At 52.8% G+C, this 22,921-nt stretch overlaps 1 protein-coding gene across 1 annotated transcript in view; it reads right to left on the bottom strand.

The window, feature by feature from the left end:
- Cmip (c-Maf inducing protein) overlaps positions 1-21,055 on the bottom strand; it is a 194,947-nt gene extending 173,892 nt beyond the window's left edge. The window contains exon 1 of the mRNA XM_075977419.1: positions 20,329-21,055. Coding sequence (XP_075833534.1) covers positions 20,329-20,628 — 300 coding nt within the window. The 5' untranslated portion in view covers positions 20,629-21,055. The remainder of the gene's footprint in view (positions 1-20,328) is intronic.
- Positions 21,056-22,921: the final 1,866 nt, after the last annotated feature.

Genomic DNA, 22,921 nt, shown 5'->3' with positions numbered 1-22,921 from the left:
AGAGCAGCGTGGTTGCTCAGCTTCAGTTCAGCCAACACATCCTGGAGCAAGATGTCGCTCTCCCAAACGTATATGAACCTGAGGACCACCAAGCCACTGGCAGGGGGCAGGCAGGGTGTGGGGGAATCTTAAAACTATTCACTCTCTGTCAACCTGATGACAGTCCCACCTACCTTGCTGAGAACTGGGAACACAAGGCGTAGGGAGGCAGGCAGACATGAGTGAGGTCTCAGCCAGGCTTCCCAGTGACCCACAGAGTGGACAGAGGCCACATACACTACACAGACAGGTCAAGCCAGGCTTCCAAAGTTCAGCGTCACTGCCAAGATCGGTGCTGGTAGGTGGACTGGGACTTGAGTTCAGGGACAGCACACCACTATCCTCTAACCGATGTTTAAAAGAAATCCGGGGTAGCAGATGAGGCTAGCTCAGTGAGAAGAATGTTTATCAAGGACCAGAGTACGACCCCAAAAAGCCAGGGGACTTGAACCCTACAAATCACCCTCTGACCTTCATATGTACCATGGCACACACGTACCTACATACACACAATCATATATTCGATGTAGGTTAAAGAGGACATCCAATACATAGTGCACACTATGGAGGGAACTTGGAACATCATGCTAAGTGGCATACATAGGACAGGACAGGCTCTCCTGGTCTGGCCGAGGTACCAACACTCAACAGTTCAGAGAGCCAGAAAGGGTTCTCCAAGGTAAGCAGTAGGGAGGGTGGGGAGCGTGTAGGATGTGTGATGCTGCGGAGGATAAAGTGTGGGGTGTGGGATGCGGGATGTAGGGTGTGGGGACCAGAGGCAATCACACCACACCAGAGAAGAAGAAAAACACAACAGAGTCCAGCGCCAAGCTTGACTGTGGCCAATGCCCTCAACTGGACGCTTATGACTTTGATCAGCATTACGGAGTGTGTGTTACCACAATGAGAAGCAAATGAAAGGGCACACACCTTTATCTATCTATCTATCTATCTATCTATCTATCTATCTATCTATCTATCTATCTATCTATCTGGTTTTTCAGGACAGGGCTTCTCTGTAGCTTTGGAGCCTGTCCTGGAACTAGCTCTTGTAGACCAGGCTGCTCTTATAGATCAGACTGGCCTTGAACTCACAGAGATCCACCTGCCTTTGCCTCTTGAGTGCTGGGATTAAAGGCCATCACTGCCTGGCTAATCTCAATCCTAGCTCTCTGGGAGTTCAACGCTACTCTAATCTACACATCAAGTTCCAGACCAGCCAGGGCTACATAATAAGACCCTGCCTCATAAACAGATGTTGAGTCGGATGTTTAAATGCTAAAATAAATGCAGGCATAAGTGAGTGAGTGATTGAGAGCCTCCCTCCTTCCTGGTCAGGAAGGTTGGGGAGGGGTCAGTACTTGAGACAATCTCTCCCTGGATCTCTAACTATAAACCAGAAGGACCTGCCTATGCCATCTCTGGAGACCTCTAGAGCAAAATAAACCTCCAGGTCAAGAGGTCAGAAACCAACTTCTAGAACAGCCCAGGCTAGACTCCGCTTGTGCAACACACCCGGGCCCTGCTTACAAGAGAGGGTGCTGACTCCACAGCTTCCTTTCTGCACCCAGACCCCCACACCCACACCCCTGCAAGGCCACCAAGCAGAGACAAGATCATGCTACCTGGAGAAAGGCACCCAGCAGCCTGCTGGATGGTTCAGAAGGAAAAAGTCATTGCTGCCAAGCCTGGGGACCTGAGTTCAATCCCCAGGACCCACATGATGGAAGCTAACAGACTCTCGACAGTGATAGTTCTCTGATCTTCATACACACACTGTGGCATACATATGCTTACACAAACAAACAAACACACACACAGTAAATACAGACGAGGAGGAGGAGGAGGAGGAGGAGGAGGCAGCAGCAGCCACCGCCGCCCAGGCTTCGGGCCTGCACCTGTGACAGCCCCCTACAACCTCTGTCCCTCTAGTCATTTAGAGTCACTCCCTGTCGTCGTTAAAGCTCAGTGCCCAACTGAGTCAGAAAAGGCAGTTGATGGAGAACTCACCTGCTGGGTCTCTGTACATGCTAACAAGCCGTGAAGGCCCTGCCTAGACCTCCCTGCTAGCTTGCTAGTTTGACTGAAGTGTTCGGGGGGGGGGGGGGGGGGACACAGGAGGAAGAGGTGCGTTATAACAGAACGTGCAGGGAGCTCGCTGGCTTTCCGCTGATTCTGCCAGGCTGGAACCGATTCAATAAGACCGCCAACCTTTCCCAGCACATGGGACCCACCATCCAGAGTCAAAGCCAAAGGACTCAAAGGCAAAAGCTGTGGCCTATTGAGTTTCCTGAGGTGATCTGTTTGTTTGCTTGCTTGCTTGCTGGTTTATGGTTTGGTGGTTTGTTTTTTTTGTTTGTTTGTTTGTTCGTTTTTTTCGAGACAGGGTTTCTCTGTGGCTTTGGAGCCTGTCCTGGAACTAGCTCTGTAGACCAGGCTGGTCTCGAACTCACAGAGATCCGCCTGCCTCTGCCTCCCGAGTGCTGGGATTAAAGGTGTGCGCCACCATCTCCCGGCAGTTTTCTGGCTTTTCAAGAAAGGGCTTCTCTGTGTAGCTCTGGCTGTCCCAGAACTCTCTCAGTAGAGCAGGCTGGCCTTGAACTCACAGAGATCCATCTGCCTCTGCCCCCCAAGTGCTGGGTTTAAAGGTGAGCGCTACCCACACCCAGCTTGACTGTGACTTTTCATTGCTTAGTGGATTATAATCCTTAGCCAGTAGAGTTTGTGAACGTTCTGTAACTGCTTTCCAGGTTACAGATGTGAGGCACCACAAGGTTACTGTATTTATTGGGGAGGTCACAGGGTATGGAGCAGACTTAGCCAGGGGCCTCACCTGCCTGACTGCAGATGGCCCCCTGTGGACAGAGGCCACGGGCATCTTCCTTGATGTTCTCTGCTTATCAGACAGTGCCAAGATACCTCAAGGGGAAAAAAAAATTAAGGGGTAAGGAGCGCCAACCTTGAAACTCCAGACTTGGATAAAAGAAGAAATATTTCGCCACAGCCCAGAAGACTAAACAGGGTTCTGCATGCCCAGAAAGCTGCACAGATAAATCGTGGCTTCCCTGGGCTGCAGAACTCCAAAGGGAAGCCTTGAGCTTTCGCTCTTAATGAAATGCCCTGTCGTTTACATGTTTTCTCCACTCACAGTTGTTGCCTGAAGCAACGCTGTCTAAATTACACACACTAGGGAAACGCAGGCGTTGCCTCATCTGCATGCCTGTCATCTCACCATTGGGCCAGTCTGCGAATTCAGACATCTAGACACGGAACATCCCAGGACCCCTTCCAGTCGGGCAGGCTGTGCCCCTGCCATAGGCTGTGACTGAAACAGATTCCCGGCCCGTGGGCCCTCAAGGAAGAAAGAATGAGGACGGGAATGAAGAATCATGCCACGCCATTTTCCGCTGCCCGTCACGTGAAAGGTGAGCTGGGGGCGGGGACACAAACCCTAAGCGGGTGGGTCAGGACAGAAGACACTAAAGGACGGCCAGCTTCCTGGTATCCAGGAAGGCACAGGGGTGGGAGTCTGTACCAGCCTCGTCTTCATCCACTGCTTTGTTTGAGGGCCTATGTGGTACCTGGCAGGAAATTATCTGATGAGCCTCATTTATCCCTCACAAGCCTGGCATGGGGGATGATCATTCCCAGTTGGGCAGACAGAGCTCAGGGAAGTCATGCCATCTGATCCTAGTTATAACCAGGAAATAATATAACTAGGATTTGAACTCCAATCTGTGCAGTATTGCTGTGCAAGCCTGAATCCTGACCTCTACCACTCTCTCTTAGACATCAGCTTTAAGGGCATTTGTGTGACCAGGCGGTGGTGGCGCACGCCTTTAATCCCAGGACTCGGGAGGCAGAGACAGGCAGATCTCTGTGAATTCAAGACTAGCCTGGTCTACAGAGCTAGTTCCAAGAGAAACCCTATCTCAGAAAAAAAGCATTTGTGTGTATACAGATATTCAGATATGTGCCTATGTGTGGGTGTGCATGCATACAAGTGCATGTGTGTATGTGTATCTATGTGCCTGTGGAGGTCAGAGGTCAAAGCCAGATGCATTCCTCAATCCTTTCCCCAACTTATTTTTGGAGGTAAGGTCTTTCATTGAACTAGTTCTGCTAGTCTAGCTGGCCGAGTGAGCCTCAAGGATCCTCCTGTCTCCTTCCCAGTGCTGGGATGACAGGTGCGAGCTGCTGTGCCCAGATTTTTACAGGGGTGCTGGGGCTCGAACTCAGGTCCTCAGGCTTGCACAACAAGTGCCTTGCCAACTGAAGGGACCTCTCCAGCCCCATGACATCAAACTTGCAGTCATCTCTTAGCAACCATCACCCTGGCAGGAAGAAGTCTGTGCAGCCCTGGGGTCATTTAGCTACTCTGGGCAGTGGGTTCTTTGTCCACACTGTGAGAAGCTGAGCACTGAGTCCGATACTGATTAACAGCGGCTGTGTCGGGGCTCACTGGGAAGACCGGACACACAGGAATTGATTAGTAATGTCTACTGCAGGCCAAGGGACAAGTAGCAGCCTGTGTCATATGTGTGTCACTCAGGAGCTGGGTGACCTGCAGGTTCTCTTCCAGCTCTGACCAGCTCTGATTCGAATCAGCTAAATAAAAAGGAGGGGTGGGGAGAGGAAGAACAGAAAACAGACGAACATTTTCCAACACAGGATGTCCACCCATTCCAGCAGGACCTAAGCTGCGGATCAGGAAGCGGAAGATGCATCGGTTGTCCTGGTACCCAGCAAGACAACCGGAAGTGGCAAGTGTGTAGGGTTTGCCCGGTGTGGTCTCAGCTATCCGGCACCTCACCTGTAAGCTCACAGCGCTATCCGGAAAGACCTTCTGGGTTAACCATGGGCAGACATCGTCCCCAACCTGAATCTCTGCTTCCCACAGCCTGGGAGGAACACAGTCATCAATGCAAGAGAACATGGATGGCCTCACCAAACAAGGGCTACTGTTCCCAGCACTGGCATCAACACTACCATCTTTCTTTGGAGGGGTAAATGTTCCGTGAGCCCAGGACACACTCAGCACTGTGCCTGTTCAGCGACCACCACCCTACCAAGAAGGGACCCGAAACAACTTCAGTGATCTACAAGTTCCTGGGAGGAGACAGAGGGTAGACATCAAATGGTGTGAATTTGAAGACGTTTAAACGAAGCACAAGAGACATGAATGAGGGTGGTGGTGGGGGACTAGAGGCCTAAAGCAGAGACGGTTTCTGCCTAGGGAGACCAGTCCTCGCTGTCTGTCAGTGACACAAGACACCTAATGGGAAAATCCAGGGTGGTCCCAGGATCTAGGAGCTGATCATGGAGGACCTCGAAGCAGCTCCTGGGAGGAAATACAGGGAGAATGGAGGATGTGCTATCACAGACAGGCGAGGGAAAGTGGGGACAGGAATCTGAGTTCCCTCAGGACGGCCAGGGTCTCACCTGTGAGGAGACTCCTAAGTCCCCATCATGCATCCAACAGGAAGAGGAGGATCATCCCTCCCCAAAGGAAAAGGCCACCGAATTCAAGTGCTGTGCTAGACTCAAGAGTTCTAGGACTCCACCAAGGCCACTAAGCTTGGGTTACAGGGTTGACAGGTTAAGGAAGCAGCCCCCTGCACCTGGCCGTGACCCAACACTGAGCAAGGCTAAGGTGACCCATTGAGCTTGCATGCTCGTACGCGCACACACATGCACACACACACATGCATGCATGCACGCACACGCACAGAAAGGGAAAACAGAGCAGCAGCTTCCTAGTGGCCCCTGTTGGAAGCAGGTGGTGTGGACACAGCAGCCCCTGGTTAGGGCACCCAGAGCAGTACAGCTGCCCTGCAGGGGTGGTCAGCCCATCAGGCAGACCCAGGTGCATGAAGGGACGGCGAGCAGCTTTCTCTCGCCCATAGGCTCTGACTGAGGCAACACACGTGTCACAAGCAATACCGTTTAGAAAATAAAAACAACTTTCAATTCTGTTTGGAAATCGTATTTTCTGAGATCAAAATCTTATTTGCCAATACTGCTGCTGAAAGCTAATGGTACAACCCATGGAGATGTCTTACTACTCCGGACTCCACACTGTTCAAGCCAGAGACTTGGTGGTGGGGATCAAACCTGGAAAGAGGGCCCAGCATGGAGGGCCCACAGGAGTCTTTTGGCCCCCAGGCCACCAGACAGGGCAGGACCCTCCAAGAAAACACCTGCCTCTGCCTCCCAAGTGCCGGGATTAAAGGCATGCACCAGCACCGCTGGCTCTGAATTTTTCTTTCCATCTCTTCTCAACCTGAGCCCAAACAAGTCACTACGTTCACTCAAAGGCCTGGGCTGACCCTGGCACCCATGGATGAGAGGACGGCAAAACTGCCTTCAAGTTCACCAACCCACAGAACAGTGTGTGGTTCTGGTGTGTCAGAAGGGAGTCACCACGGCGCTGGTGGACGTGAGTGATGGTGGTACACCCTCAGGCAGCATTGACCATGGGAGTGTGTGTGTGTGTGTTACTCTCTGAACCCTGGGTGGTGGCTCCACCTTCCCCTAGCAGCGGAGGTGGGGCAATCAGCAGAGCTAGGTCCTCCACAGTGAGTTGCGCTAATGCAAACAGTAGGAATCGAAGATAACAGGGCTTGTGACCTCTCCCCACCTCATTGAGAAGCTGGCCTTTCAGGGCGGCCCTGGCTAGACTGGGCAGGGTATCCAATGCTTCACAGGGCATTCTGGGCTCCCGGGTCACACACCTAGAAGAGGTGCCAGGTAGGGTACCAATAGAGAGACCAGAGTAACAAATCCCAAGTCCAGCTTGATGAGGCAATGAGTTTCTTGTTCTTCATTAAAGGTGACAGAAGTGACCCCGAAACAGCCGCATCAACCAAAAAGTCCCACTTCAGTGTGGGTAACTTCCCCAAGGCTGTGTGGATGGATTCCCACATGTCTGACATTCCAGCACCTCCAGAGACCCTGGCAATCAGGGCACAGGAGGGAATGATGGGGGTCGGTGAATCACCCTACTCTTCCAATAAGGAAATGCCAATATTCAGATCTTCCGGGAGTCTCCCTCAGGTAACCACACCTTCCCTGATAAGATGGGAAGGGCCATGCCATGTCCAAAGGACAGAGGTCCAGAGACATCTTCATGCAAGCCTGCTCTCTCTGGCTGGGCAGGAAGGGTCCTACCCAGGAGCAATAAGCAGGGGCTGAAGTACTCCAGTGGTGGGGCTCCTGAGAGTAGCTACAGCCCAGAGGACTAAGCCGGAAGATACCTGCATGGCTCCCTAGACTAAGACACCCCACCCTGTATGAAGCCTGCTGGCAGGATGCACCCACAATCCTCAATCTTCCCTTTGCTGTCTTTTCTCCATGTGGTTCAATTACCCTTCAGAGACACAGGACTCTCTGCCACCCAGGTGGGGCTTAGATCAAACAGTACAGGGTATACAACCCAGGGCCTCGAACACGGCAGGCAAGTGTTCTACCACTGAGCCTCCCTGACCCCTGCTTGGTTTGTTTCGTTTTTGTTGAAACGAGATCTCCTATAGCCAGGGTTGACCTCCAACTCACTACGTAGCAGAGAATCAATGACCTTACCTCCTGATCCTCATACCTCTGCCTCCCAAGTTCTGGGATTATAAAATACACATCACGGAATAGATTTTTACACGATGCAGGGGATGAGCCCAAACAGAGCCTCGTGCATGGGTAGCAAGTCTTCCACCAACTACGCTATAGCGGCAGCCTTTTTATTTTGGTCTTCTGAAGACAGGGTCTCACTAAGCTGACACTAAGCCTTGATGTTTCCACTCTCCTGACTCAGCCTCTGGAGCAGCTAGAACGAGCAGCCTACACTACTACTACAGACTCCACCTTAAGGTCTTTTTAGAAGAACAGAGGCTGCCGGCAGTGGTGGCGCACGCCTTTAATCCTAGCGCTTGAGGCGGAGGCAGGCGAATCTCTGTGATTCTGTAGGCCAGCCTGGTCTACAGAGTGAGAAGAGCAGAGAAGCCAGGACACCTGCCCTAAACAGCTTCTCCCTCTCTTTCCTACTCCTTTACTCCCCCCAGCTCCCACTGTTACACACAAGCAGTACACACACACACACACACACACACACACACACACACACTGATTCAGAATGCAAGAAGCAGATCAAGACATTTTCCTCATAGTAAACTTTCTAATGCCTTTTTTTTTTATGTCTATGGGTGTTTTGCCTACATATATGTCTACGCATCGCATGTGTGCCTGGTGCCTATGGAGCCCAAAAGAGAGTACCAGATTCCCCCACAACTGGAGTTACAGATAGTTGTGAACCACTGTGGAGATGATGTCCAGAATCAAACCCAGGTCCTCTGGAAGACCAGCGAGTGATCCTAACCCTTGACCCATCTCTCCAGCCCCTCTAATGCTCACTCTTCTTGATCATCTTTTTATTAGCAAGGATGCAACTCTCTTTCTCAACCACCCGGCTCTAAAAAGTCCTGAAGGCATCAGCCAAGGCAGGGACCACAGCAGGTCCCTGGGAAGAATCAAAGGTGGGGTTGCTTGCTAACACTCTGGCCAGCCTGGATTCCCTCCGAGGCTCTTGGCACCATACTCGATGGGAAAGAGTGCCGTCTCTCGTGCACCCACAGTTCCCGTGACGCCTTGGAGACAGTACTGAAGAAACAAGGTGACGATGGTGAGGGTAAGAAAGCCCAGCCCTGCCATGGACAGCTGCTTCTCCAGAATACGGGAATTCATGGGTGGGGGTGGGGGTGATTTGTGAGGAATCTAAATGGTTCTCAATCAATCATGGGTGCTATGCTCCGCAGGGAAGGGAACATGAGGCAACTCCTAGTGTGAGCAGCCTGGTGACCACTAGTAGGTCAAGGCCAGAGAGGCTGCTCAACACAGTAGAGTACACAGGATGGGTCTTATACCACAACTGACTGCCCCATGACCGAGTGGTCAATGAGACCCCTTGAGTGTGACCACTGCTTAGCACATAGCAGACACTCAAGGGGCTCAGAGACAAGACACCAAGATACATGGAGGCCAACGCTGTGCTCTGTGTGGTTGCCAGTCGTGTGAACTCATGTGGAAAGGAGAACATGTGATTCCTTGCTACACAGAGCAGAGGAGGTGCCTCCAACATGAAGTCATGGCTCCCTGCAGGGTGGCAGGGTTCAGCATAGGGTTTTTCTTCCTTTATTTTATAAGACTGTCCTCAACTATGTGTTGTTATCCTAAGCAGGAAAGTGGGCAGCCGGTAAAGAGGGGGATCGAGAGAGGGCTCCCCAGATCACCCACAAGGTAAGGCTCACAGACAAGGAAGCAAGCCCTACTTCAAGCAGACAAGGTGACCATTAAAGGCTATCAGATCCGAGTGACTGGCAGAAGTTCTCAGCAGTGAGAAGTGCCAGAGCTCATGGGATGCTGAGGGTAAAGGTAGCAGGCAGGTGGGCTGGGTACCACTCCATGGGCACTGGACTTCATGCTGGTAGTGGCTAATACATCTGGGTCAGCTGGAAGGGGGCAGCCCTTAAGGCCAACTCAGGTGACCAACTGAGGCTCTGCAAGGCTGAATGGCTGTCCTAAGAACAAGGGGCAGCTAAGAGGCAAGCTTCCTGCATGAGTCTACTCAGACAGGTCCGCAGAAAGATGTCAGGGTGACAGACGCCGTCTCTGGGGTCTCCAGTACCCAGCTCCATTCAGGTGAAGCCCCCTGGTCTGCCCACATAATCCTCTTGGCAATGTGAAGGCCAAGATCCACTTGTCACTCCGATCTTAAACTCTACAGTAGTGGTTCTCAACCTTCCTAACGCTGCGACCCTTTAATACTGTACCTTGTGTTGTGGTGAACCCCAACCATAAAATTATTCCGTTGCTACTTCATATCTGTAATTTCTCGACTGCTTTGAATCGTAATGTAAACGTCTGGAATGCGGGCCATCTGATTTGCAACCCCCAAAGAGGACTCGCAGGTTGAGAACCGCTACTCTAGAGTCTTGCTCACCAACCACACACAGTGATGCTCCCGAGATGGTCAGCCGTAACACAGGCATCATTATCACAGGGGTCACAAAGATTAGGGAGCTCTTTTATTGGAAGGGCTTGGAGCAATGAGCCACAAGGTAAGCAGGGTGTAAGAGAAGCGCTGTTATTGGTAGCTTGTCGGTGACTCAACCCTCGCTGTCAGGCTCCGATGGAGTCATGATAGCACTTGGAGGCCACTGGTTTTGAAGCCCTGCCACCTGATTATAAACTTAATCTCTCCAGAGACACTCACTCTGTGAGCACAGTGCCTGAGACACTCAGGGAAGTTTCCCCTACTGCCTTAGGGTGCCAATGCAAAATTAAGTGTTCAACTAGGAAGGACCAAGACACCCAGCTTCACTAAAGAAGAAGTACCACTACCACCTGGATCTGCCATCTTGGGTGTGCTCCTGGGCTCTGGGATCTGCCCGGCTGACTGGCTCCTGCAGCCCAGCAGCCGGTTATCATTTGCCTGGTCCTGAAGAGAGCCTGGGGTACAGACTGGGTGAACCCTGATGACCCCAGAACCAGCCAGAGCAAAACAAGTCCTTGTTCCCCTTTGCAACAGGCCACCCCCGCCCCCACCGCCAGCCACCCCTTGAACTTCCTTCACCGCAGATACAGAGCAGAGACGCCCTTGGTCCCCTGCAAAGTGCCCACCCATCCTCTGGTTTTGAATGCAGACCAACAGGGCTGGCCTGGACCGCACCTCCTCCCAGGCCTCAGAGGGGGACAGGAAGGGGTGCTTGGGAGCTACAGGGTGCCTCACCCTGTGGTGAGAACTCTCCAAGCCTGCCCAGCTGCTGCCCCAGTGGCGCGAGAAGAGGCACAAGGGCAGCAATGCAAGGAGAGCTGGAGGCACAAACACCTTCTTTGGTTGCATGGCCATCCCCTTTCAACAGAAGAGGGCTCCCCGCTAGGGAGTAAACAGCTTCATGCATTCATCCACCCACCCACCGATTCATCCGTTCATCTATCCATAAGGTGGAAGTCGGCTGGGAGGCGCTGCCTCAGTCTCCCCAGCTGTAAAACAGGGAGGGTAACTAAAAGACAAGACTTGCAGGGGTCATTAACGACTGCCCATGGAGAGTGGTCTCTGCCTGGTCACCACTGTAACTAATTTCCTCAGCCTGGTGACTCAGACACGGCCTGGAGTCCTCACACTCGAAACCCTACATGCCCTGTAAAGCCACCACCAGGGCTTCCCGGCTCCAACACTCGCACCAGCTACCTGCATTGGCAGACTTGGCCCAGACTGCACTGCATCCATCTCTCCATCTCTCTCACTGGCACTCAGGATGCTACAGTGCTACCCACAACCACACGGCCTGCTACAATGTGCCACTGCCCCTCTAACCTTTGCCCTTGGCTCACCCGTCCTTCATTCCACTCTCACCCAGGAGCCTCCCTCTTCCAGTCCCACCACACAGACCTCCCAAGGGCTGGGAGGCAGCAAGGTGGGGGACAGTGCTAGCCTCGGAAGCCTGGCAACCTGAGTTTGATCCCCTGAAGCCACATTAAAAAAAACTCTGGATGAGACAGTGGGCATCTGTAACCCCAACACTCAAATGGGGGACAGGAGAAACTCCTGGAAGCTTGCAGGCCAGCGACCAGAAGTGTACAGATCCTGCTTCAGGAACAAGGTGAAGAAGCAAGCCGAATCCCAAAAAAAGTGGTGCCCCTGACCACACACGTGCCATGGTACCGTGTGTACCCATATTCACATACGCACACATGCACAGGCAGCTACAATAATCATTATCAATAAAATACTTACAGAGAAAAAAAAGATCTAATTAAATAAACAAAGGGTCTTCCTAACAAGAAGAGGCACAAACCTCCGAGGCCTTGTACACCTCTAGCCTGCACTGTACACCCAGGCGCATTTAGCCCTTTCGGAGAGAAGACCACAGCGGCCTTCTCCGGAGTGCTCCCTGTCAGCACAGTATCTAGGGGACTTCCGCTCTGTGAGCACATCACCTGGAGTACCCACTGTGGGCACAGCACACGTACTCACACTGACCACATGGTACCTGGCAGTCAGTTCACACAGATTCACACTTGAGTCTGCCTCTTGAGCCTTCGTCCTCCCATTTTGTAATAACCACCTCCAGAGGATCACTCTGACAGCCAGACGAGGGTGGTAAGTGCGTGCATGTTTTGTTTGCTTGTTTTTCACTTGTTTGTTTGAGACAGGATCTCTCCGTAGCTCAGGCTAGCCTAAAACTTCCTATGTAGCCTAGGTTAGCCTCAAACTAGTGATCCTCCTGCCTCAGACTCCCAAGCACTGAGACTACAGATGTACTCCAACACGGCAGGACCAAGGCACACCTCTAAAGCACATCTCCTGGTCACCTGGGTTCAGGTGTGGTCCTGGCCTTCCTTCCTCACCATTCCCACAGAGGACCTAAAGGAGGCCCAAGCTGGAACAAAGGACCAAGGAGGCCAGGTACCCAAGAAATAAATGAGATGGTGCCACCAAAGAGTCCCCTGGGACTGTGATGAGCAAGAGGAAACCATTGCCTGAAGCCAGCAGGCCTCTTGATGAAGGGGCTGTTTGTTACACGGCTAGCCTGCCCTGGCTGACACATCCTATGGCTGGACCTGGAACAAATTTATTCACCCAACCTGGTCAGGGAACCAGAGTGGGAAGCACAGAAGCCAGGCCTGCTATCTTTAACTATTCTTGACATCTCAAGAGTCCAGGACCACCTCGGGATACACAGGAAAGCCAACAGAAGTCCAGGTGTTTATTCCCCACAGGTGACCTCTCCTGAGCTGGACCCGGTGTGCCCAGCCCCAGCCAGCACCTGCTTCCCAGACTGATTCCTACAGGCCCGCCCACCTGCAGACTGGAGGAGCCAGCTCACCTGCCTAGGTCCACAACCTAATTCTCACTGCTGATAACAGCCAGGGAGAACAACCGGGCCAAAGGCCAGGATGGGAGGCAACTGTGGGGCACCCCCACGGCTGAGTCACCTCAAGGGTCTTAGGGCCACCACATTTCCCATTCCCACCTGCAAAGCCGGTGGTGACTCAGATGATTTGAAAACCTGGGATCCCTGGAACCTGGTTATTCACCAAGGGAGTTGGCTTTAAAAACATTCTGCCAGGCTGGGTAATTTAAGACCCTCTTAGAGCGTTACAACAAAGCTTTTCTTCACTCTCCATTCGGAAGAAGCTGGTTTACAAAAGGAAAGAAAAAGAGAGAGATGGAGGGGAGGGAAGGAAAGAAGGACGCGAATGGAGCTTCCTGGGCCTACTCGCCTAACATTTAGAACACTCTAGATACTTGCTGAAAATAAAAATTTTTTTGAGACAGTGTCTCACTGTGTAGCCCAGGCTAGCTTCAAAACCAATGTCAGCCGAGCGGTGGTGGCGCACGCCTTTAATCCCAGCACTTGGGAGGCAGAGGCAGGCGGATCTCTCTGTGAGTTCGAGGCCAGCCTGGTCTACAAGAGCTAGTTCAAGGACAGTCTTCAAAGCTACAGAGAAACCCTGTCTCAAAAAAAAAAAAAGTAAAGAATGAAAGAAAGAGAAAGAAAGTGTCAATCCTCCTGCCTCAACCTCCTGAGTGCTAAGATTACAGGGTTTAAAAAAATAAGCAATAAATAAATAAACCGGTGCCCTGGAGAGGAAGGGAGAGGAAAGTGAACACTGAGCATTTCTTAGATGGCAGCCAGGTGACTTCTAAATTCCCTCTGGCCTCAGGGCCTTCGCATTTATTGTGTCCCTCCACCTGAAGAGCCCTTCCCGGAGACAGAATGCCACACCTTCCCTGCCATACAGACTCCATACCTAAGCCACCTGCTTACCGGCCGTACTAGCCTGCTGCTGGTTACTGTCTTCCAAGTACCGGGAAGAGTGGGATTTCTCTGTTAACTGAATACCTGCCTCCCATAACCCTTGACATCAAGAAGGAAGTCCTCACAATCCTCCCTCTACGGCGAGGGCGAGTCATCTGGGAAGCTGCCGAGGCAGGATTCCAGATCACCTGTCTGATGTCAAGTCTGTGTCACACACCAGGGAGATGACACTATCTCCTCCTCGTTTCCTCACCGTACACCGCACTTCCCGCACGGCAGAGGTGAGGAGGTGGATCCTTAAGACAGGAACCATTTCAACCCCAGAAATGTCTGCTTTGCCACTTTGCCACCTCCCTCAGTCTGGAGATGATCTATAGAATATATCATACATAATATACAGCAGACACCTCTGCCACTCGGCACCTCTGGTTAAGGCACCGCTGACAAGGGGTAAAGTCTCCTTTTCAAAAGTATACCGGCCCCTCTACTCCCTGGGGACACCGGAGAGAGGAAGAGAAATTCTCACTCCGCCTTTCCCTATGATGGGGTTTAGCCACCTGGCTTCCATCCTGAAGCAAACAGGAAGTCTGAAGGCAAAAGAAGGTGAGGCTCTCGGTTGGAGCATCCCAGACCCCTGTCCTGAGACTGTAGACGAATGGGGCTGGCAGGCAGACCCTGTGGGAACCCACTTCCTGGTGACAGTTTGCCAGGCTGAGGCACGCCCCCGACCCCCAAGAAAGCAGGCAAACATTTAAACTGTTAAAACCGACACCGTGCAGATCATAAAAACGGGAAGTGCTTTGTTTGTAACAGCCAACAACGGAGACAGGAGCTCAATGTCCAACCACGGGCAGGCGAACTGGTCGGCCCGCCCCATTAGTAAGGTACACTGACGAAGACGGGGGGAACTACGGAGCCATGAGAGATGAAGGAGGCAGTCACATGTGTATGGCTATGAAGTAAGCTCCAAAGGCAGCCTCCGATGACAGGTAACAACGCAGACCGGCAGAAGCGTGTGTTAGCACCCAGAGGACTCAGCAAGGATACCCAAGAAAAGAGGTTACAGGATTTGCTTTAAAGATGACCACTGAGGGCTCGAGGGGTACGAGGTAGGGCTGCAGACTTTCCCTCCACTTTGGGTACATCTGGTGAAGTGCATAATGATTCAACCACTCACTCACACTCTCTCTCTCACACACACACACACACACACACACACACACGGGGGCGGGGGTCTTTGTTTAGGTTTGTTTTCTGTTTTCGAGACAGGGTTTCTCTGTGTAACAGCCCTAGCTATCCTGTAGACCAGGGTGGTCTCGAACTCACAGAGATCCGCCTGCTCTGCCTCCCGAGTGCTGGGATAAAAGGCTTGCGCCCAGCTATATTGTTGTTTTTTTTTTAAGTACCCCTTGAGAAATTCTTCTAAAATGCATGCAACAATCTTACAATCTTATACTCAATGGCTCTGAACACACCCCTAACTTTCCCAAGTGCTCTGTGTACCTCAGGTGACTGCCCCTCTTTTTAAAAAGCAAAGATCTTTCCTTTAAGAAAAAATGTTTTTTAGTCAGATGGTGGTAACACATGCCTTTAGTCCCAGTACTCCAGAGGCAGAGGCAGGTGGATCTCTGTGAGTTTGAGGATAACCCACAAAGGCTACACAGAGAAACCCTGTCTGGCGGGGGAAGGATTCGTTTTGGTATAGGGGAGTAGGGGGATGTGCTCACGTGTGTGGAGGTCAGGATAGCTTGTGAGAGTCTCTCCTTTCACCATGTGGTCCCAAGGATTGTATTCGGAGCTTGGAGTGGGGCTTGCAGGCAAGCATCTTTAAGTGCTCAGCCATCCTGGCTACCCATAATCCTTCACTCAAGGGACTCTCACCATAAAAACTGTTTCTGACTGTGTGCTGGCTGTCCTGCTACCAGGCGTTCACCGGAACCAGTGTCAGCATCTGAACCGTCACCATAGTAAGTGGAGACAAACAAGGCCCCTCAGGGAAAGCCAGGTGCCCAAAGTTACATAGTCAGGAAGTTGCCACCTCAGGCTCCAGCCCTGCTCCACGGGACTACAGTAAAACCCAAGTTTTTCTGCCCCACAGTGGGGACACATAAGGCCAGGCTGCCCTGCTCTGTCTCATGTAATCCTTTAATCAAAGGTGTAACTAGTCCATCTCAAATATCTATCCCAATGAAATACCAGGCTGGTCCCCTTGGAGAGAAGCGAAGGGGAGGGTACCCTGGGGCACTCTGCCTTTAGGATGATCCTGTGCGCCCCACAAAATGCCCCGGGGTGTAGTCCTTTCCCACTACCAAGTGAGCAAGCGGGATCACACACAAAGCCACCTTGGGTCCCCAAAACCAGACTCTTAGAACAAGGCTCCCCATTGTGGCCTGGTAGGCAGCACACCGCCACCCAGCAAAACACCTATTACCTGGAAGGGGGCACCAGTGGCCAGACAGAGCATCTCTCCTCAAAATGCACCAACTTCCTACAGTCTGTGAGAACGCTGCACACTTGCTCCTGCCTGCGCCATCCCTGCCCCCATCTCTGAACACATAAGGATTGGCGAAACAAATTTGATGCACTCCAAAATCTACTTGTGACATAAAAAAAAAGTGCTTACTAAATGCCAGAATCATAAAAGGAGGGGACAATGGGCACATAGAACAAGGACCCACATGACAAAACAGGAAAAAAAACCTTAATACTCAAGCACCTGTGCACACGGATGGGATCCCTCGGGACTGGAGACTAATTCTCGAGGGAAAGATCCCAACACCTGGAGGGGACACTTAGCTAGAAAATGACCTCATCGTAGATCTCAGGAGCATTTTTGCTGAAACAAATTCCAAGTTCCCAGGATGGATGCTCAGACACTCCAGAGGAGGGGGAAAACGAAGGCAGCTTCAGTTCACTCAACCAGATTCCCAGAGACATTGCAGTCAGCAGCAGTGGAGACAATGCAAAAAAAACGGCAGCCCTGGAGGAAACCAGGCTGGAGAATAAAGAAGGTTACCCCTTCCCTCACGTCCGAAGCCCTGCTCGGCAAACCGAGAGGACTCTGCCGCTTAGACCCACCGTTCTGAAACCGTGGGTCTCCATCGGTTTGCTTTTTGTTTTGTTCTGTTTTGTTTTCGACAGTGAGAAGAAAAGAAAGGTACGGTGCTTTTTTGTACTTCTTTGGCGCAGTGGAAACAAAGGCTACAGACAAAAGACAAACACGTCTAGCAGGTGATCAAATTTAGCCAAGCAACGGAAAGGCAAGATGGATTCCTGTCCTCCCACAACGAGGACACTTCTACAAAGACCTGGCCTAGCTGTAGAGTCCAACCTATAACACGGGGTGGGCGGCCACCCCGAGTCCAGAAAGATTGCAGAAATGGGGAAGTGTAAATGAGGAAGGTGCGGCTTCTGTCTCCCAGGATGTGCCCCCCTCCCTAGTACCCCTCCCACGGAAGCTAGAGAGCTTCCTCTTTGTTGACAAGCATTCTGGTTCCAGAGGATCCAAAGTCTCCTAGGCACATCAAACCTGGCCAACGTCAGGCGTGCTGTTGCTTCTGCAAAGGTTTAATCAGTAACCGGCCTAGCAGACAGCACAGGGCAAGCTCTGACCTGACCCCACTGAGGACAAAGTTTACAGCCAGGTCAGGGGAGGGGTGTCAGGTCCTGTGGCACCAGATTCCTCTTTGGGTCTCCCTCCCCAGGGAACCAAGAGATTTCCACACTAAGTGTGTCACCAGCTGGAGACCCATGCTAGGAGGGACTAGGAGACCCCAGAAGCCTGCCGCTGGGGGTCCAAGCCTCTCATACCCCTCAGGATACGGGCGGGTAACTGAATCAGTGTAGACAGCCGACTCAGTGGATGGTTTGGGCAAAGGAGTAGTTTGCTGGCTGGTTTGAATCCAGATCCATCACTCTGGGTCCCGTTTCTGAAGTCCACACAATTAACTGGATAATCCCCAGACAGTTCTGAATGGGGCTTCATATGAGCAAAATACACTCCACCCCTCTGTGAGACACACTTCTACATGGGCAACTCAAGGCTGGGCTAGCGGCTATGAAGGGTTTTCTGGAAATGAACTGCACTCAAATTCACCTTTGTTTCATTTGAGCAAATATTTCTCAACAGAATGGTTGGGCCGCACTATAAAATGCAGACAGATTACATAATGCCCAGGCCTAAGGGAACCCCAAGGAGGCTCCTCCACTTCCCAGAGAATGGGCACCAAGCAGATATCTCAACAAGGTCCCTAGCAGCAAACCCTAACCTCACCCCTGGCCTGGAGGCCACTGCTCCAAGCCCTGGTGGCCACACCTTCTTCCACACAGGCCCTGGGGGTAGGGGAGCCACACACCTCCACTAGAGGCCTCCACTGGAGGCCCCCATCGACGCCCCCACAAAGCAAAAGCTACACTGAAGGAATTCCCTCATGCCAGGTGAAGAAAGCAAAGGACAGGATTATACCAGGCTGTGAGACTCTTCCTCTGTTCCTTTTTCCCGTTTCCTAACAGAAAACAAGGCTCTGCCAAGACCTACCTTGTTCCTCAAATAACCTAGGGCCACACACAGAACTCGGGTGTTCCTCAGGGGTAGCCTCCATATCTCAGCTGGACAAAGGTAGACGAGGGGGCCCTGGCTGCTGGAGATTCTCCAGCCTGATTCCTTCCTGACTTTCCCAAACAGACAGACCTCTTGAACAGTCAGGGAAAGTAGGGAGCCTCTAGTCTCTAGAGGTAACCTCTCCCAAAGCCGGAAGATCAACTAGCCACACCATGATCCTGCCCTGGAGGACCAGGAAAATGTCCTGTCCTTCCTACAGCAGGTTACTGTCCCTCTCAACTACTGTCCTCTCCTGACAACTCCTCTGCATTCGGAAGGACAGCAGGAAAAAGAACAGAGCCTAAGAAAGTGCCCCCCTCGCACCCCAACTCAGCCAGGTAATAATGCTAAAGCCAGACTTGGGGGCTCCAGAGCCCAGAGAAGGTTACTAACCACCTCTGGGACCTGAAAACCTCAGTCCTGGCCAATCAAACGAAAATCAAGGCCGAGGCCTATGACTCAAGAAAGGTTTAAGAACACACACACACACACACACACACCTATCTGGGAGAAGGCTGGGCCGCCTCCGGCAACCCTCAATCCTCTTGGGGACAAAGTCTGCAGTTACTGCACCAACATGCCCAGAGCATAGAAAAAATAGGTACTTTAGGCACATCAGACCTGAAATTCAGAATAAAAGCCCTCATGTGCCACAGCGCTCTCGGGAGTAGGGGAAGTAGGCACGAGGAGTAGGGTGTCTGGGCTAACTTTCTCCCCCTCCCCACTCTTAGGAGCATGTTTCACTGCCTGTGACACACCACTAAGGGAACATGGATGCCGAGGAAATGTCTACACACGCTACACATTTGTGGCATGCATGTTAGCAACACCCTGTTTCCTGGCTGGGCTTTCTTGGCACAGGTGTGAGCAGGCAGTGGATTCTACCCTTCCCCATGGTGTTTAGTAAACACCACGGAGCCTGCCATGGGGGGACAGTACATTCTAGACAAGAAGGGGGCCCCTACAAAGATGAGTCTCCAACCGCCAAGCTAAGGCCCAGCCAGAGCCTGTATTTGAAACTGCCCTTGTTGGAAAACACAAAGCATCCTGTTTAGGCCCTGCCCACCGCCCCCACTCCCCCTCCTCGACCCCACCACAGCTGTCTGTCCCCAGGAGGAAGAAGGCCACCATTTGCAGATTCGATTTCCGAAAGCAACTAGTAAGAACCTCCTTTCTCCATCTCATCCAGCTGACCCGGCCCTGGCCACACAGCAGAAAACTAACAAAACAGGACGCAGCCACAAAACATGCTTACACACGCTCCACAGACAACGCAAGGGCAGGCTGGGCAGACTAGCTTCTTCTACCCAGAGAACTCGACTAGCCCAGGGCCTGAGTGGGTCCTGAACCTCGACCCCCTCCCCCCTCCAACCTCCCAACGTGCGAAGGAGGTTTTCAGAAAGGGCAGGCACCCGGTTTTGTCCTGCCAGGCCCGGCAGGAAAAAAAAGAATAAAGGAAGGCTAAAGCAAGCGCAGGAGTTGCTTTCTGGAAATTGTTGGCGCTGGGGGGTTACGGTTTTTATGGAGGAGAGGGTTGCGTTTTGTTTTCCCCTGTAAGCTCAGATCCAGATGGGCAACGGGTTGGGAAAAGGAAGAACACACCACGACCCTCAGGGCCCAGTCTAAGGTTCACCCCGGGGTCCCAGCCATCGGAAACGCAGGCACTCAGGCAAAAGTCCTCAAGCACTCAGCCCGAGTGGGCTAAGTGTCCAGGACACGAAGAAGGGCTCCCCAGCCTGCCTTGGAGGATCAGGTCTGGAGGTTCCAGCCCAGCTCCGCGCTCGGGGGCCGCGCGCCCGGGGACAGCCAGCGGGGGCGCCTCGGTCCTGGGGGACCCCGGCTTGGGGAGCTCCACGGCCACGCAGGGTCACTCACCGTGGCAGATGCCAAGCTGTTGTCGGCCAGTGTTAGGTGGTGCGGCTCCCAGCGCCTCAGAAATTTGGATGTGAGGATCTTGCTGAGAAAGGTCCGAGGGTGCCGGATGACACAGACCTGAATGTCGCCCTCCTGCAGCAGCTTGTACCTCATCCCGTTGCACAGCAGCAGGGCCCGGCGGCAAGGCACGGCGCCCATCACCTTGGTGCCCTCGGGGCCCGACACGTCGCTCCCCAGCAGCGGCTTGGTCTCCTCAATCTGCCGGGGGTCGCCGCCGCCCGAGCTGCTCGTCACATCCATGGCCGCGCCGGGGCGGGGGCCGCGCGCGCGATCGCGGCTGGCGTGGGGCCGGGCCGGCAGGGCCCCCGCGGAGGGCCCGCACCCCCCCACCGCCGGGAAGGTGGGGGGGCGTGGGCTGGGGGCGCCCCGAGGGGACGAACGGGAGCGCGCGGGGGCGGGCGGGCGGGTGCGCGCGGGGCGCTTCCTGAGCTGCTTCCTTCTAGCTGCTGGGGCGCATGCCGGTGCGAACGGGTTGGCGACTGCGGCGCGGGCGGCTGGCGATCGTGGGGCGCAGAGAGGATCGGGTCCTCGGGGGGTGGGGGCGGCGCCGGGAACGGCGGGCGCGGGCGTGTCTCGGCCTCGCGCGGGCGCGCTGTGCGGTGCGTGTGTCCGCGTCCGTCCGCTAGTGTGTGCTGCGGGCGGGGGCCGCGCCGGCTGCCGGGGAGATTGCGGGAGGCTGGCGCGCGCGATTGGTCCCCGCGGGGTCATGTGCCCGCCCTCTGACGTCAATGGCGGCAACAGAGGCTTCGGCCTCCCCGGGGCGGGCGGAGTCCGGGATGGGCCGGGCCCCGGGCGGGGACTTGGAGGCGGGCGCCGCCCGACGGGAGCGGCGGCCTCTGGGGAGGGGGCCAGGGTTGGGCGAGCCTAGACAGTCCCCGCGCCGCGCCCCGGAATGTGGGCAGTGTGCAGGGGGACGTCACGCCGACCGCGCCCCCGAGGGTGCACAGATGAGCCCTGCGCCCCTAACCACCCCGCCATCCTGGGCTGGGCTTGAGAAATAAAGTCTGCCCCATGACCAAGAGGATGCAAACCAGTGTTTCCCCTTCCCAGTCCAAGGCTGGACTGAAAGCTAGGGTGCTGCCCGCTACACCCTTGACACCGCCTCCCCAATTCAGACTGCTTTCCCAAGGATGGCCAGTTGGAATTGAAATTGGTTACACACACACACACACATACACAAAGCTATGCATGATGGCTCACCATTACAACCCCTCAGGAGACTGAGGCAGGAGGATTGCTGTGAGCTTGAAGCCAGTTTGAGCTACAGAGTGAATTTCCATGTCAGTCAAGACAGCAGGCCCTGTCTCAAAAATAAAAAATAAAAAAATTAAGTAGGACTGGGCGATGTATCCCAGTTGTCAATAGAGTGTTACGTAGTGTGCGTAAAATCCCAGTGCTACGGAAACCCACGAGGTGTCACTGGCTTGTAAACCCAGCAATAGGGAAGTGGAGGCAAGAGAATTTAAACTCAAGGTCATCTTTTACTGTGAGTTCAAGGCCAACCTGTAGTGTAAGTCTAAAACAAACACATTTCTGTAAAAAGGAAATATCCCCTCCTTCTCCTGAGAATAGCCCCTACTGAAGGCCTCTCCTTTAGTCTTTGATGCCTCCTGACCTTTGCTTTGGGGTCCTTACTGGGAGACAGCACAAACCCTCAGCATCCTGAACACAGGACCCCTCCTAGGATCTCAGGGAACAAAACTCTCCTAAAGTGATCCAGCCTCCCTGTGTTCTGCCCACAACTCAGGCAGCTCCAGCGTGGCACCCTGAGCCTGGGCAACGCTGGTCTTCAGTTCCCCCACCTGCCTAGAGGAGAATCACATCAAATGAGCCAGTGGGAAAGCTTGGAAACAAATCAGGTCCCCTTCTGTCATTGCTGCTCAGAGACCGAAACTGGTATTTAACAACAGCAATGTTATTGTACTCTTACAGGTAGTGACCTGATATCTGAAACTACAGATAAGATGATGAGAAAAATCGGTATTGACCAATAATGCTAAAACTCATGGTATTGACCAAAAGAGATTTTAAAAAGTTGGTATTGACCGACAATGCTAAGAATTATGATTTTGACCTGTTGTCGTTGGCAATTGCTGAGAAGAGTTTGACACACCCTGTAAATGTTGGGAGTTGATGCATATGTTAAAGAATTTTAGATTTAAGAGGTGCTCTAAACTAGAGGAAAAAACATTTTCAACTCAGGCGATTCTCTTCTCCTTTAAATAGGAGACGATAGCCTTTAGAAACATGATTATTCATAAAGCATTATAATTTATCCTGACAAGAAGGTATGGCCCCGAGACACAGAGCCCAAAGGTATCTCTCTCCACTAATCTCTTTTCTTCACAGAGATCAGCAGTCAATGACGGGTTTGAAGCTTCTTCTCCCCAGATACCTAAGACAGGAGGTCGCATATGTGAATGCCTGTTCCAAAGATGGAAAAATTTGGGTAATTGAAGAGGTCTTTGCCCAAGCCAGGCGCGATCATCCTGTCCTGTTGCAGAAGCACGGGTTTTATTAAAATTAATAAGAG

The sequence above is a fragment of the Microtus pennsylvanicus genome, chromosome 6 (assembly GCF_037038515.1).
Source record: "Microtus pennsylvanicus isolate mMicPen1 chromosome 6, mMicPen1.hap1, whole genome shotgun sequence".
Lineage (NCBI taxonomy): Eukaryota > Metazoa > Chordata > Mammalia > Rodentia > Cricetidae > Microtus > Microtus pennsylvanicus.
The sequence above is the reverse complement of the archived record's forward strand: the minus strand, read 5'-3'. Positions and strand labels throughout refer to the sequence as shown.